The sequence below is a fragment of the Thalassophryne amazonica genome, chromosome 5 (assembly GCF_902500255.1).
Source record: "Thalassophryne amazonica chromosome 5, fThaAma1.1, whole genome shotgun sequence".
Classification (NCBI taxonomy): Eukaryota; Metazoa; Chordata; class Actinopteri; order Batrachoidiformes; family Batrachoididae; genus Thalassophryne; species Thalassophryne amazonica.
Window position 1 is genome coordinate 39,260,728 of NC_047107.1, and position 17,036 is coordinate 39,277,763.

The 17,036-nt window shown below is 40.6% G+C and overlaps 1 protein-coding gene across 2 annotated transcripts; it reads right to left on the reverse strand.

Annotated features, from left to right (window-relative positions):
• Positions 1 to 6,278: 6,278 nt before the first annotated feature.
• Positions 6,279 to 13,759, reverse strand: arrdc3a (arrestin domain containing 3a). 2 transcript variants are annotated; one of them, XM_034170037.1, is made up of 8 exons: positions 13,465 to 13,759; positions 11,741 to 11,822; positions 11,461 to 11,608; positions 10,343 to 10,445; positions 9,468 to 9,724; positions 8,131 to 8,287; positions 7,891 to 8,033; positions 6,279 to 7,776 (listed from the first exon to the last, which is right to left on the reverse strand). In XM_034170037.1, exons 1-8 carry the CDS (start codon positions 13,742 to 13,744, stop codon positions 7,708 to 7,710), a joined length of 1,239 nt encoding a protein of 412 aa, XP_034025928.1. In that variant the 5' UTR covers positions 13,745 to 13,759; the 3' UTR covers positions 6,279 to 7,707. The 2 variants fall into 2 exon arrangements, with proteins under 2 accessions (XP_034025928.1, XP_034025929.1); XM_034170038.1 differs by having other exon boundaries at positions 11,741 to 11,893; positions 13,465 to 13,604.
• Between the last annotated feature and the right edge of the window lie 3,277 nt (positions 13,760 to 17,036).

Sequence of the window (17,036 nt, forward strand, 5' to 3'; positions counted from 1 at the left end):
ATTTAAAGGGATTATCAATTAGCCCCTTCATCATAAATTATATCAATCCTTAAGTGCTATAGTTAGCTGGAGCAAGTTTTCCATTCAACAGTTAGTTTCTTGCACATCAGCGATGTGAGGGCTGCTGCTGGAAGACAAATCTGACATTTGTCTTCTATGACGTGCCAACATACCATCAGTCGCTCTTGAAAATTAAAAATTACATTTGACAGGCAATATTTATGTGGAACAGTTGGCCAGCAGCTGCAGCTGATAAGCTAGTAATGAATTAATGCTGTTATAAACAAGTTTCATCAGTGAAAAGGCCTGTGCATGAGTGTGCCGGCAGAAACACTGCAGGGGCAATAGGTTTACGTGTGTTTCAGCTCTACTGAATCAAAAAAAATCATAGATTGTATACAACCAGGGCAGCAGGCTGGCTTAGTGGTTAGCACTGTTCCCTCACAGCAAGAAGGTCATGGAATCGATTCCCGCCTGTGGCCTTTCTGTGTGGAGTTTGCATGTTCTCCTTGTGTTTGCGTGGGTTCCCTCCTAGGCTCCAGCTTCCTTCCACATCCAAAGACATGCAGGTTATGTGGATTGGAAACTTTATACCTCCGTCACACATAACCAGAATCATGTAGAATGGCATCAGAATTATGAATCGGCGCACATCTGAAAAGTGTCGTATTTCTATTCCAAAATGTTCTGACAGCCATCTGCATAAGTTGACACACTTGGTCAAAATCGACCAGCGGCCCCGAGTGTGATGCACCTGTTCAAAACCCTCTGGGTGCTGTCATGATGCAACACCTATCCGACGGCAGTCTATGTGCAGTCTGAGGACCATCTGAGCACAATTTACATATTCCGATGGCGACAAAATGGGATCCGAAACAATTTGAGTGCATACGAGGGAACCTTGAGATGGATCTGGCACGGCAAAGGCTGCTGGTATGAGCAGCATGTGCCAAGTATAAAAATGTACAGATCTCACACTGAAATAAATGTTCACCTTCTAACTCTGTAGGAGCTATGACATGGAGCTTGTGGCACGCCGTTACACCTTTAATAGACATGAATCTCACCTCCAACAGTGGTCCACAAGTGTTTCCCAGCGCGCACGTAGAAGCCGGTTAAAATCGGTGGTTAAAATCCTCTCACCCAAAAGAAAAAATTTTATTCCATGTGATAATCCAACCATCGTGTGTCCAGAGTTGCGTTGTGCTCCTGAAGTGGGCAAACAAGAAAAAAGAAGGTTCCCTGGAAAGGCACTCCGTCTGAGGGACTACATGGCCCAATGCCAGCAAACTTTGAGCGATGCTGTCCAGCGGCACGCGTGCGCACATGCACCCTGCGTGCACGCTTAGTGGCCCATGCAGTGTTATGCATACACACACACAGCTGAGTGATAATTGCAGCCCCACGCGTGCTGCACACTCGCGGGCACATGCGTGTGAGAACACAGCGCTCTGATCCCGTGTTTGCCATCCAGACATTTGGAGATCGTGTAGTCTACAGCGCCTTTTATGGCCATCTGACAGCAGTCTGTGTCATCTACATACGGTGTGGATGTGGTCTGACAGGTGTGGACGAGGCAGTCTGTCTGCACTCCCACACTGCTGACCACGCCTCTTTTCATCCCAACTGCATTTGATTAAGATAATATTTGCCGTCTCGGGCATGTTCCTGCACATTCTTGCTATGTGTGACGGGGGGCTTTAATTTGTCCATTGGTGTGTGTGTGGGTGTGAATGTGTTTGTTTGTCTATATGTGGTCCTGCGACAGACTGGCGTCCTGTCTAGGGTGTACCCCACCTCATGCCCTATGACTGCTGGGATAGGCTCCAGCCCCCCTGTGACCCTTATTAAATTAATTGGTGAAGATACATACATGACATGTTCCCAACAGGGTGAAAAACCTCCAGAGCTTTTAGTTATGAAAAACTCTTTTGGTTGGAAATTAAAAGGTAAGAGTAACATTAGCATTTAGGCTATGCACCATCTGCAAAACCACCTTGACATGTTTGTGCTTCGGATCATAAACCGCAACACAATGTCCACCTTCACACCACATCGTCACTTTTTCTTTGTATTTTCACTTTGTTTGTGTATAATTTGCACAAACACCCACTGAAAATGCCATGGCTGGTCCCCCAGAAGCAGAGAAATTACGTCATATGCATCATGTTTTACCCCTTTAATGCCTGCCCTCAAACGAGACTGTATTGATTGTAATTTCTGGCATCTATATTGGAAGTGTAATTTAAATTAAATCTACACATTCTAGATGACGTACATAATTTATTAGCATAATATAGCTTCATACTGGCCCAGCCACAGCTTGTTGAACCCTTCCGCTAGAGCCAGGCATATATACAGAAACTCAAGGCACGTGTGTTGTATGAAAGTTGGATGCAGTTAATATTTGACACACACCAGTGATATCTGCAGAGGATCATGTGCGTTAATGAAAAACAAACAGTTGCCCACTTGTGTTACTTATTTAAGTAATTTGATAGACTGCTTCAACAAAGTATCAGGGTGTTTAATCTGTATTTGCTTACCAGTTCAGCAACTGTATAACTAGCAATTACTGGTAAAAATTAATACTCAGGGTGTTTTGTGGGATGGCACATAGAGAAATATAACAATTTTGATTGTGAATTCATGATGCTAAATAAAAAAAAAAAATCCTGTACCTGAAAATACACCTAATATCAGTGTAAAGTATTAAATCAGTAAATGCTTGCTTGTGAGGTTTGAAAAACTATTGCTACACAACCACCACGACCAAGTGGATGTTGATGCTTTGGACATTAATGAAACTGACAAGATCATACAGTATTAAGCCACGTCACTTCAAAATGACACACATGGTAAAAGAGTCAGCGACAGAATGAAGAGGTGTCTACTTCAGCTACTAGAAATTAATCACAAAGTAAGGGTTTACTGCTCTGACATGATATAGTATATTTCTGTCTTTAATTGTTTTTTCTCACTGACAACCACACCTGCTCCTAATCCATCATCGATCCAGCATCCACTAAGCTTGTAGTAGTGTTCAGTAGGTGGGGGGCAGTTTCTATAGTGATTTATTTGGTGCACCAAAGTTCACCAAACTTCATTTAATCTTCAATTAGTTCATCCTCATTATATGTTCTTTTAATGTGGAGAAATACAAAATGACAACATTTATTGTGTTTGAGTTATGGTGTTAAGAAACTGTTCAGAAAGTTCATGAATTATTTTTAGATGTGCGGTAGTAATGGTTCTTTTTAATTGATGGCTGTGTGGACTTAGATTGCTGTTGTGGATCAAATGTATGCCTGTGTGCCTGTTACATCACAGCAAGCTGCAGAGAACCTCTGGATCACAGGGGCTTCTGCGTAAGCGAGCTCAGCACTCACTCATCAACACAAAAATATGCTCTGAACTGTCCACAGCCTCACTAATCCCCCCCTTCTTATTTCAACATAGAGGTCGAACTCCCACAAAGACCACATGGGGCCAGCATGGTTCAAAGCTGACTGGGCTGCTGAGTCATCAGCACTGGTAATGGGTCAAAAGAAAAAGGAGCAAACATTTACTGTAAAGCTGTCACACTGAACTCAAAACTCTCATATGCTGTGGTTTAGGGTTTGTTAATAAGATTAATTCAAATCTAATGAATGGTTTGGGTTCTTAAACAATGTACTGCTTCAGTGAGTGCATAGGTCACTTCTAATGAAGTTAGTTTTAGACTAGGTTGGGACAACTAATGAAAATCATTAGTTGACTAGTCTAGACTACATGACACCATGAAGGGTCATGGTGTCTACACTACATCTCTAGACACTTCATGACTTATGGGCCTTTCTGACAGAAGGTGTCAGCCGCAACAGTTAACGCGCCCCCCTCCCCCCCAACACATCAGTGATGTCAGATACGTCACATCAGAAGTGGCAAAGGGGAGTGGAGATTGCTACCTCACACCCTGGCTGTTTCCACAACTCAAAAAGGTGAGTGATCGCCATCTTGGATTTGCGTCTGTAGAACCACAAAAAAGCTTAATAAGACAACAGTAGAACGAGTCTCCCATCACCCTACTGGGAGAAGGTTTTTTTTTTGGCTACTTTTTGGAGTGATGCCGAGCCGAGGGAGGACTGATGGTGGGGAATAGATCAAATCACTACAGCGTGCAGAGCCTCATGGAGGAGCCGGAGTTCAAGGCTGATTCCGGGGCAGAGCAAGACAGGCAGCTGGGATGATGGAGCAGACAAACTCAATCTGAAATTCCTCACTTTTGGATATATACAAACACCCAGTTTGACCAATGGAGCTTAGTCGAGGTGAAGAGTAATTTCAAAATAAAACACGACGTTACTGCACTGCTTAAGTTTTAATGTTCGACTAACGTTAGCTTAGCCTTTTAGCACAGTTGAGTGAACGCTTTAATTTGTAAATGGTTCAGTCTTTTAATTTTACCAGCTACAACTTTGTTGTTACTTCTGAGACCACAAAAAGCTCAACTTTAAATAACTTAGTTTTTCTGTTTTTTTAGACTGTTTAGTGTTTCCTTACATTATAAGAAATATTTTTTAACTTGTCCCAAGCCAGGAGCTTAGTCCTGAACTCAGTCAGATCCAACTTTTTTTTAACCTTCTTTTTTCAGTAAATGACATTTTCTCCCCACTGCATACATTGTGACTGTATTAGGCATGGCTCTTAAAGGAGTCATATTGGACAAATTTTAAAAGTAAATTTGGTGGTGGAGATTGTCAAAAACAAATGCACACAAAAAAAAAAAAAAAGAAAAGAAAAAAGGGCCTTAGACTTCTGTGACATACACCCAGAGAGGAAGCTCGCAGCTCCTTCCCATTTAAAGTTACAGCCACAGAAACATGTTGTCCCCTAAATACCTAAAAAAAACATTAGTTAGGATGCATCATCCCTGTACAGCGATGCATTTTTGAATACAAATGTTCACATCTGTTTTCAAAGTGCCAGGTAACTTGTAGCTTTCTGTAAAATTACATAAACGTACAATATGTGCATTTATTAATACATGAAAAATTCACACAACTCAGTTGAATTTAAAACAAAACTTTATTCAAATCAACAGGAAAGAACTAGACATAAGGTTAAATCAGTCATAACATAGTATATTCATAGAATATCTATACGTCGCCATGATTAACAGTTAAAAAAAAAATAAAATAAAAACAAACTTACAAATGGAGGATGAAAAGAAAGGGAAAAAAAAAAATATTGCACTTTGTTTCCAAAATGTATCAGATTCTCTCTTAGTTTGTCTCTGAACATTTCAGATCCTGCCTTTATCAAGTCAGGAAGTTTAGCTTAGTTTCGACCCTGGACTCCTCTGAAGACCAAGAAAACGGACTGTGAAACTGATCAACCTGATACAAATTCATGAGCTTATGGAGAGTAGCTTGACTAATTTTCCCCAAATATAAAGGACAGGAAAGAAGCCGTTTGTTATACCGGTTTAACTAACAGAGGGTCAAGATGCTGATCAACAGCCACCACCCCACAGACCTGAGGGGTCTGTGCTGGTTTGACAACGAAAAGACAGTATCAAGCCCAAAATTACACTACATGGAGGTCAACCCTCATTACCTTCAGGAAACTTGTAACAAAGCAAGCCTGTCCAAATTCTTTTAAAAAAGGATTCCCCACCTAACTTCCCTTTTTGTCCTTTTGAACAAAACACACATAAAAACAATAAGAATAATGCAATGCGAGTTCACGTAAGTGTCACGTTCAGGTCATTGCTGTGTCAAGGCCACAAAGAATAAGATCACTTAAATAATCCGCAGCTCGTTGTTTATGGTTACAAGCAGACTACTTCAATTGCCAACTGGATGTTGACACGGAGCGTGCACACAAAACACATGCAAAGTTGCGGCAGCTACTCAAAATGTAAACTTTAAAAAAAATAAAAAATAAAAAAAAGAATAGACTATATATCCTACAAAATCACTGCCAGACTAAAAAAAAGATGCAGGAATAACAGGGGCAGTACCAAATCAGTCTCCTCAGACCTTCACCGCTGAAATTTTTTTGTTATCATTTGCTACCAAAAACAAAAAGAGCTGCCTTTCTTTTTTTTTTTCCCTATGTTGCAGCCGGTTTATTGTGTTGAATGAGTTAGAAAACCAATGTATTACTCATGTCAACCTATCATTACTTGTTCTGACTATTCTAGAACAGAGGCTTGGCTGTGTCCCCACATAGGCATGTGCACTGGATTTGCTCCTTCAGCACAAAACCAGTGTCTTTTTGTTTTGTTTTTCCTCATGATCAGCATTCTGGTTTCACCGGTCTGGTTGGAAAAACAAACAACAACAAAAAAAATCTCAGTTGGTGAATTGGGCAAGTGCAGCAGGACAAAAAAGGAATGTGAGTTATCTCAAAAAGCTGCCTTGCTTTGCTAGAACATCTATTCTCGCTTCTTTTGGCAGTAAAAAAAAAAATCTTAACAGTGCAATTTAAAAAACAAAACAAAAACACACACACGCACATACACACAATTACCCTGAGATTAGGATTAGGGGAGCCACAGGCAGCCATACCTGCTCTACTCATGTGCACATTTCTCTTCAGATGCAATCTGAGCAGTGAATGCTGCCCTGCAAGCCTCCTAGTCCAAATCTAGAGCAACATCACCATATAAAATGGCTGACTCATTCTGTGTTTGGTGCCAAATACACCTCCCCACCACAAAAAAAAAAAAAAGAAGAAACAGAAATGGATGCAAACGGTCAAGCTCTTTCTGCAGCATCTGAAGGAGCTGCCAGATGGAAACAGTGTGCTGCAGCTTTAGTCCTGCCACCGTAAATCACAGAGGAAATATATTAAGGTGGGTGCAGGAGGGGTATCCTAAACCTGTTTAACAAATCAGTGCATTGTTCGCAGTCAGTTCTCCCAAAACCGCCTCCTGCGTGCTGTGATGATGAATGAGCGTGTAAATGACGTCAAAGTCAAACAGTCAAACCTGCAGTCTTACTTTTTCTTTAGTCTGGTGCATTAACAAGGCCAAACCAAAACCATTAGTGATTTTCTTTTTCAATTCTCATTTAAACAGAGCAACACAAGTCAAGTAAGTAATAAAATGTGCAAAAGATAATCCCAAGTGAGGCAGGAGAACGCAGTCTTTGCTAAGTCACCGACTCCTGCTGAAAGCTTTAATTCCTACAGTGTGGTCGTTACAAAGTCTGTCTTCATCCCGTTTTGTTTTTTTTCTTTCTAGGTGACAACGGTAAAGTATGGACATAAGTAGTCCTGCCCTTTGCATTTGGAGCCATGTCCTTATGTGCCATGGGTAGAGAGAAGTGAAATGATCGCAAAACAAATTACAGCGACTCTTCCTCATCACGTCTACCACCACGGCTCTCCTTACGAGAGAGCTTTTTTCTTTTTATTGGTTGAATAAGAGTTCATCTGTGCATATCCCCACCCTCAGGTGGCTGACACAGGAAGGAGGGGACACCTCAAATGTGAGACTTCCTGCTCGTCTCGCTGAGGGCAGGCAGGGACAGATTTGTCCAAGCCAACTCAACTGTGGTCATTTGTCGAGGTCTTTGTTGGATGGATGCTTTGTTTTTCTCTCAAAGTCAACACATATGAACGCCATTGTGAGAGAAAAATCAAAAAACACAAAGCTGAGCCTTGCACATAGGTTCCTTTGAGTTCCCAGAGAAAAATAGGGGAATTTCAGGAAAATCCTCAGCGAGATGGGCAAGCGTCGAGCCTGCGCTCCTCTGTACAGATGGCGTGAGCTGGGTTTGGATCAATCTGCAAGGAGAGAAGTGATTGGCTTTATTAGTGGAAGCTTGACTTCTGCAACAGAGAAGTACTAAATTGTGTATAATCTACCACAATATTTGCTCTTTGTAATTTGGTGCTTACCTCAGAATACAGAGGAGGAGGCTGAAAACGGAACTCATGAATGTAGGCAAACATAGGTCCATCCAGCTCTTCACGGGCTGCTGGACCATCCAGACTGCTCTGCCTCTGCTCTTCTGTAATAATTTCTGCATAGCTTGGAGGAGCTATTAATGTAAAAAAAAAAATAAAAAAAGCAGGATTAATTTCACATTTGAACTATGACCATGAGATCTATGAATGGGATCGTGAATGTGAACATACCTTCAGGTCTCTCAGGAAGACCCATGCCTGACCAGCTCATGCTGCACTGGCTGCTGACACTGGAAGTACGTGAGCCGAAGGGATGTAGTGGGATGGTTCCAATGACCAAGGGCAGATTCAGAGACAGGTTTATCGCTCCGGGTATATCAACATATACCTGTGCACAGACATGGAGACATCACAGCAGGTTAGAAGATGCAAGTGAGCATGATTGGTGCACGTGGTGGTTGGTTATTCTGGTGGTATAGAGCTGATCTTGTGTGTGAAATAAATAAATGATATGTAGTTATTACAGAATAATCAACTATGCTTGCCAGATGTGTTCTCCAGTAGTTTCATAATATGAGGGTCAACAGCATGAGGTCTTGGGGTGAGTCATGCTCACAAATTTCAAATTAATTCTTCACAATCACTTGATTTGCTCAAAATGGCAAAAATAATCCAAATAATAAAGCTTGAATATTTTGTTGAACCATGGAAAAATTATAACAAGCCATCGTGATACTGTTGACTTAAGGCAACTGAAGCAAAGAGTTACGCTAAACATGTTTGCCAAAACTTCTGCAACAATAGAGCACAAAACTGTTCAAAACAGAGCACCGAAGTTTGCAGTACATTGTCAGAAAATAATGCATACTACCAAAGGTAGTATGCAGGTAGTATGCTGACTGAACTAACTCTGAACATATGAGCTAGGCAGCAAAAAAAGATACCAAGCAAACTAGTTACCCTAACCCATGAGCTATAATGGCTTCCTAGGGCAGCCAACATAGTTACTTAGCATATAGCTTACTCGCCATCAAGTAATACATTCTGCCAATATGAGTTCTTTCGGTATAGCTATTACCAATTTAATAGGTATGAAACAGCTTAACTTTGCAAATAAAATATCAGACATTATATGATGCTCCAAGTATTCTAGTGTTCCTAATGTAGGCATCTATCCTTATTATTGCTATTGTTCAAAGGGTAAAAAAAAAAAAGTTACAAGCACCTTTGCAGCAGGTGTTAACACAGATATTCTGAGTTAATGCTCTTAGTGCTATTTCGAGATAACATCTGGTGCAATCCAAGGCCCAAATTTGGCAATGCTAGCTGAGTCAGCTAGGGCCTTTACCAGAAGAGATACTGACCTACAAGGAAATACTGATTCTACTCCAAAGTAATGGTCATAAGGGCAAGCACAAACTGCCATGTGGGCAGAAACAACTCAGTGTGTGACTGGAAAATCTCTCTGTTCATGCTAGATGATATGTGCAAAGAGGCAACAAACAAAAAGAAAAAAGATACACTGAGAAAAAGCAACAAAGTGAAAGTAGTCTAAATACGGTGCTTACTATGAGGGAGTACTCCACTCGGATAATACTGCAGTCCAGGATGGAGGGCGAGACGGGAGGGATCTTCAGCATCTTGCCGTTCCAGGTCTCGGTTTTGCCCGATGATAGGGACTCTCCCCGAAGGTTGGCCACAAGCTGTTTGACCTCCTTCATTTTCCCTTTGGCATAGAAGGTCTGAGTCTGGTAGATGGCCGCCTTTGGCACCACCATACGCGATGAGCAGTTTTCTATCTCCGCAAAAATATGGACCGACTCTCCTGTTGATGTAAAAGAAATTATATGAAGTTTCTCCACTTCATTGTGGATATTATTATCTACAGCAATCAAAAGGGCAAAAAAAAAAGGAAAAAAAAGAAAAAAGAAAAACATTTGTTTCCAGTTAAACAACTGACCAGATTTTTTTTTTTTTTGGCATCGACCTTAATGGCCAACCACAACATGCAGTTTTGCCAGCACAACAATTTTGCATGGAGCCAATGCCTCTAGGGAGTCAGCCAGTAAGTGTCTTTCCGCACAAGCTGTGTGGAAAATAACCACAATTTAAAAGTCCAAAAATGCAATCATGTACCCGAAGTAACGATGGTCTGGCCTTTTCCTGGGCACTATAACATGAGATAAACGTTTGAACAGGGCAACCCATCATTTGATCCAAAAGTGTACCAAGTTACAGCACACTGTAACATCTGCGAGGGATCGTTGGATGTGACAGTTGCAGAACTATTGGAATTTGGAGTAGAAACAGTCCAGTTTGCGTTGTCAGCGGCTGTATAAAATAAAACAGACCCTACCGACCATAATTTTTTCGAGGCTTAACTGGAAACAAACAGTTTTTTTAGCCTCATCTTATGGTTATTTAATCAATAACTTATTCTCACCTGGGGTATATCCCTTCCTTTCAATTTTGGCACTTAGGGAAATGGGACCTGAGGTGCAGAACCAACAGCAAAGAGTCTTGTCTTTTGTGCCTGCCTGTGGAGACTAAAAACAAAAATGAGATATGCAAGTGAATATAAGGAAATATTTTCTCATTATGCCTCACCACCATGAACAAAACAGCCCTGGGATTGATAATAATACACAGATTACCCTGGTCTACTGGTTTAACGTTTTTCCACTAAAACAACCAACACACAAATGTAGTTATTTTGAAACAAAGGCACCATCAAGATCTGTACAAAAAAAAAAAATGTATACAAAATTGGTCCTGGATGGCAACTACCCAGGCAGACAAACGGCCCATTCTCTTCTCTCAAAACTAACCACCTATCTGTCACAGCCAGGCGAAATGTGGTTGTCACCTTGACATTCTATAGCTGTTGGGGCCATCAGTATCAAGGTACACATGGCCAAAATGTGGTAGCTGATATTCCCTCACAATGTAACTGATACTCATTGTCCAAGTCTCCCCAAGTAACCATTTGCTTGAAACAAAGTCATTCTAGTGATACCCAAGGATCCTTCAACAAGACCTCGTACCAGAGACATCTAGTTGTTGCCTTAGGTCCCTGGAAACTGTGCAAGGTTCACAATCATACAGTAACATAGGAAGCGCCAGGCTCCTAAAGACTTGGACCTTCATTGTCTTGCAAAGGTATTGGCATCTGCAACTTCATGTCTACATAAACATTTCCAAGGCATCTCTTGACCTCAAAGACTCTGAGATATGAAGGGCACTGCCAGGATAAGTGAACGTCTCCATAAGTTCAACATTTTTGCTGCACAGTTATTATGATGGTTGAGTCCAGAAAGTCATTGAAAGCCAGGAGCTCAGTCCTGATCGAAGAAAATCACAAACTCAGACACTATGATTGCTTCACTCAGCCTCTCAAATGCCGCAAACCGGGTAATCCACTGATACCACAAAGATCACTGCATCATCCTCACAATCAAGGTCAGTAGACCTTTCCTCACCAAAAAAAAAAGGCACCTTAACTTGAGAGTCAACTCAAACAAAAGACATTAAAAACTGAGTAGCCACATCAAAAGAGCTCACCAGCAGTAATGGAGTGTTGATGTCAATGTGCTCAAAGACTGTAAATTCCTTCTTGGTCTTCATGGGCAGGAGCCATGGCCTGTGAAGTTCTGCCTTTACCCAATAGCGCACACTGCCGTGCTTCCCTTCAAAGGAGGTAGCCAAAGGTCTGCAGGAAGGAAGGCAAAATTTGGAAATAAACAGTTACATACAGTATAATTACCTGCACACAAACTACAGCTGTCTGATATTTAATTTTCAACCCGACTTGAGCACTTGGGCAACACATTAAGACACTCACGTCTGTGGAAGCTCGAGACTGAATGCATACTCATGTTGTCCTGAATGGATAGTGGTGAGTCCTTCCTCTGAGTTGTCATCGTCTGAAAGACAAGGAGGACAATATTCCAAACATATGCATACCATACCTGGGCAAAATGCTCTATGAAGGCATCTGAAAGTCATACCAAAAACAGGGTGGGGGAGACAAAAGAGAATAAAGGGATTTTACTATCAAATCTGTCTGTTTTAATATAGTGTATTGACAAAAATATGCACTGGAACAATATCACACCATATGTTGACCGAATAGGGAGTTAAGCTTGTATTGGGGCCACAAAATGTTTTGGAAAATGTTTTACATTTTCTGATGAGCAAAAGGTGTTTGTTTGTTTTTTTTTGTAGAGGGGATTCTTGCATTGTGAAAGTGTTCAATGCCAAAAAGAAAAGAAATACGCCTAATCTCTCAAATTAGAGCTAAATCGGCACCCCCCTTGTGCCTCTACCAGCTCACCCCCCCAACAGCCAGCCATGTGGTAAACAAGTGCGGAGCTGTCACTCAAAAGGGCTCCAGCAGGAGGAGACTGGCCCAAACCGGCGTGAGCAGCTCCCCGCAGCCGCTCTGCCTGCGCTCATTACGCATTCAGTGCGCGACAGCCGCACAAGCTGCAGCTTCGCTCCTGTGCGCGCGTTTCACCTCATCTGCAAGGAGCAGACTGCAAAAAAAAACAACAAAAAAAAAAAAACCGGGACATACATTTGCAATATTTTGCCCAAAAATGCAGAAGTTGAGGTGCTAAAGCAGCAAGCACAAACTGCAGCAGCGCAGATCCGTGCAAGCACGGATGTGCGTAAAAGACGATTTTATGGAACCAAAACGGCGATGGCACACATGCATAAAGGAAGAATTTTACAATATTTTCCATTTCAAAGCAAATGGCACATATTGTGGATTTTCTGCAGCAGACATGTCTCATCAGAGAAGAATCAGGCGCAAAAAATGCCATAAAATTAATAACTATAATAAGCTGGTGCAGCGTCTCTCTATGCAAAACCCACTGCACGTTGCAAGTTTTTTTTTTTTGTTTTTGTTTTTTTTTTTTGCTACGTACGAAAAAAAGCCGACTAACCATTTTTCTCTGGGGGGGGGCAATTCAGATCAAGTACTGAGTTTTAAAAAGTTGCTGATTTTTCTGTCACCATCTGCCAGAAGCGTTATGTCATAGGCCACGCGTGAATGCCTCAGCCAATCGCAAAAACCGGAGGGCGGAGGTTCCGCAGTTTGCTCCGCCCCCTCCAGGACCAGTTTTCTGAACAGGATTGAACCGCTTTGAACAATGAACAATAAAGAAACGACCGGCACGGCGACATTATGCGTTAAAGACTTTCAAAGAAATCAACTAGACTTAACTGGAAGGTATTACTTGAGGACTAGGTGTGTAGGGGGTATTTTTAAAGTGTTTTACTGATAAAACACAGAAAAACACAGACGACCAGGTTGAGCTATGGCTGTCATTCATTCTGACACCTTGGCACAAAGTGACAAAGAAACTAAACAAAGCCACAAAGACGACATTTATACATATACACACACACACACCACTAAAATAACGATAACCTTTAAATCTGTCATACTATTACTATACTATATCATGACAGTATTTATGCCAACATCCTCCACTGACAAAACGCATCTCTGCCTGTTCCTTCAAAACTTTAGGGAAAAAAATATTCATAGGTTCTTACCTCTCTCATGCCCGATTAAAATATCTTTGTAATTCAGATATTCCACTTCTTCCGTGTAGTTTTGCGTGTAGGCAGTGTTGGATCCGGCGCTTCTCGACTCAGTCCATCGAACTTTTGCGAATCCTTTGGCGTGGATTTTGAGAGATTTGACACGGATTTCTCCCGTGACTTCGATGACGACCCTCCCTGAGACACAGTCCCCGCTGGAGAACACGGGGACGTTACTGTCATTCAGACAGTCATAGCTGACCGTGAAGCTCTTCACCTTCCCCAGCACCATGGTGGCCAGACTTTAAAAAAAAAAAAAATATATATATATATATATATATATAAAAAAAAAAACAAAACTGCGGAAAAAAAACAAAATCTGCAGTGTTCAGGCACTGATCGCTGCCCTGCAAAAAGCAGTCGGCACGATTTTTCTCTGCCTGCAGTTCATTGAGATGTGTGAAGGCTGAAGAACAGCAGTGGATGCTGCTGTCATCGTCCGCATACGTGCGTCTTGGTCTCCGGTCAAAGACAAGGAGGAAACCCCCGCAGATCAGCTCACTTTAAACTGCAGCCTGCTGAAAAACAACCCGCACTGCGCATGCGCGCCGCCCTGCTGCTGCCCCCTCCTTCCGCCTTCTGGAACGACGTGAGACAAAACAGCCAAACGGAGCGTTTGAAACCGCACAAAATTCATCTGCCAGGCCGTGCAACATCCATCAGCGAGCCACGTCTCCATCCAGATTCAACATGCTGCTAAAGAAACAGCATTTAACTCGAGCACTGCGCACGTTGAGCGCAAACCTCCGCCAACGCTTAGTTTACAAATCCACAAAAATTTTACCTTGGAAAAAATTTTTCAAGGTCAAAGTCTTGTTAGAAGTGACGTTTCATAAGCTAAATTAAATGTGATCAAATGTCAGGAGTATTTAGTTCATGTGCCTGAATCTAAGTTTTTGTTTGTGCTTTTTTCTTTTGGTATCTGAATTCTTTTTCAGATATAATTTTCACAGAACATTGGTTCTCTCTGCAATGCACAATTTAATTTAATTAGCTTATAATGCGCCAAATCACAGCAAAAGCCATCTCAAGGCGCCTTACATAAAACAAGTCAACATAAAATTGAATAAATAATTAAAAATTAATAAAAAAAAAATGTAAATACATAAATAAAAACAGAAGTAAAAGAATAAAACAAATAAAAATAAAAACTATTCATAAGAAAGAGAATAAAAATAGGTTTTGAGTCTTGACTTAAAAATGTCCACGGACTCAGACTGCCTCACGGTCACAGGAAGACTGTTCCACAGGGTGGGTGCACGATACGAAAAGGCTCTTTGACCTGCTTACTTCTTTTTCACCCTGGGAACACAAAGAAATTTGTCATTGCCTTTTAGCGCTTGGTTTCTGACTGATAACTGAAAGACAAACAGCCATACAATTGGAACCTCCATGCAATTTTGGTGGTGTAGGTAAATCCATAACAGAAATATGAGAGTGAGTGAAGCAATTTTGATTAAGATATAATGCAAAATGTACATATTAAATTCAAATGTCCACAAAATCTACAATCCAGATCAGATCCAGATCAGACTTTGTCAGTCGATAAAGGATACCATCGTACATAATGCTCTCAAATATGAAAGAAATTTGATCTTTTTTGACAGGGGTACGAATTTTTGAATATTCGTTCAATTTAACATTGAACGAATATTCAAAAATTCAAACATAGGGATTTTTCCCAATTTTCCAAGATTTTTTTTTTTTTACTTTGACCTTTAAAATTGAATCACTTCTTGCCTATCAGGATACAAATTGTCAGTAGAAAAATCACAATGATATATAAAAACTTGTGGGCTCCAGGCTGTTCACAAACAGACAGACAAACAAACAAACAGGGGCAAAAACATAACATCCTCCAACTTTGTTGGTGGATGCAACCATCAAAGTTATTGTAAGTACCAAAATAGCATATTTCTCCTTGCTCGTCTGCTCAAAATTAAAGAGTTGCTTCTTTTATGTTTAATTAAACTTTGTGGTTGTAAGTAGTAGCCATTATGTAATTACAAAATAAATGTAACTGCAATCTGTTACAGTTACTGAGCAAAATATGTAGTTAAATTACAGTTACTAGTTAAAATATTGGTGATTACAAAGGGATTGCATTTGGGTATAATAAAAAATGTGTGAAAAATTGTTTTGCAGGAATGGCATATTTCTGAACAATACCTCACAAAGTTTCTGAGGCCCTGCATTCAGGGTATCCATTGATTCCGCAAAGATAACTGCATTGTCTGCAGAGTCAAGGTCAGTAAACGGTTCCTCAGCAACAAAAGCAAAGTAATGTCAAGTTACTGAAGATGTCTCATTAGGTTCTCAAAAACTGTGATGGGCGTATTTACTTTCTCACACATTTTGTTAAAATGGTTGGACATACAGCCCTAGAAATGATTCCATCAATTATGCAGTTCTTAAATTGTCCGTCACATCAAAACCTCTTCCAAGGCTTTGACTCTGTGTTTGATCCACAAACATGTGAACACATGAACATCCAGCCTCAATACAAAATGTAAAAAGTACATATAATGCGTCCTGCAGTTCAGCTCACAGATGCTTACAAATTTTAGGGGAGTAGTGATTGAACAGATCTCCTTGAAGCTGTCCTGTATATGCTATTTAAGTCTATATTCCTCATAAATGAATCAATGACATCTTTGCACAAACAGGGAGCCTGGGGATTGGGTTTCTCATAGTGATGAGCTCACAGCTCACTGGAGAGGAAAAAACAAACAAAACTGTTGTTTCAAGCGCCACCTCGCGGCAGTTAAGGATATTAAAAATCAGCCATCACCTGTTGATTTTTTTTTTTTTTTTTTTTAACAATGTGGGTCATCAAAAGCTGCTGAGACAAATATGATTGTTTCTGATTGGTCCTTAAAAAAAACCCTGTACAGACACATCCTGTCTGCTAAGCAAACTCAGTCTCGGTTTTGACAATTTCGCGACTTTGTTACTAGTTGAGGTGACTTTTTGACCTATCTAGCAACTAGTGACAAATCTGACGACTTTTATTCCACACAAACCAGTCAGTTTTGTAACATTCTACATACTAGTGATTTGGTTTGATGATTATGCTTTGAAATCAAGACATTGCAGTTTTAATTCAAGTTATATTGAAGAACTTTTAATAAAAGTTTGACAGTAATTGTGAGGACAACACTGTCAGGTTTAAATTGATATTTTTAAGATTTTTCAGCTTTACTGTCCATCATTTGTTGGAAAAGTAATGAAAAAGTAATTAGTGACATGATATGGCACACCTGTAAGGTGGGATGGATTATCTCAGCAAAGGAGAAGTGCTCACTGTCACAGATGTAGACTGGTTTGTGAACAATATTTGAGGGAAATGGTGATATTGTGTATGTGGAAAAAGTTTTAGATCTTTGAGTTCATCTCATACAAAATGGGAGCAAAACCAAAAGTGTTGCGTTTATATTTTTGTTGAGTGTATGTGTATGGTACGGTTGCTATTTCACCAAAACTGCTTTTATTTGATAAATGTACTAAATCATCTATCATGAAGT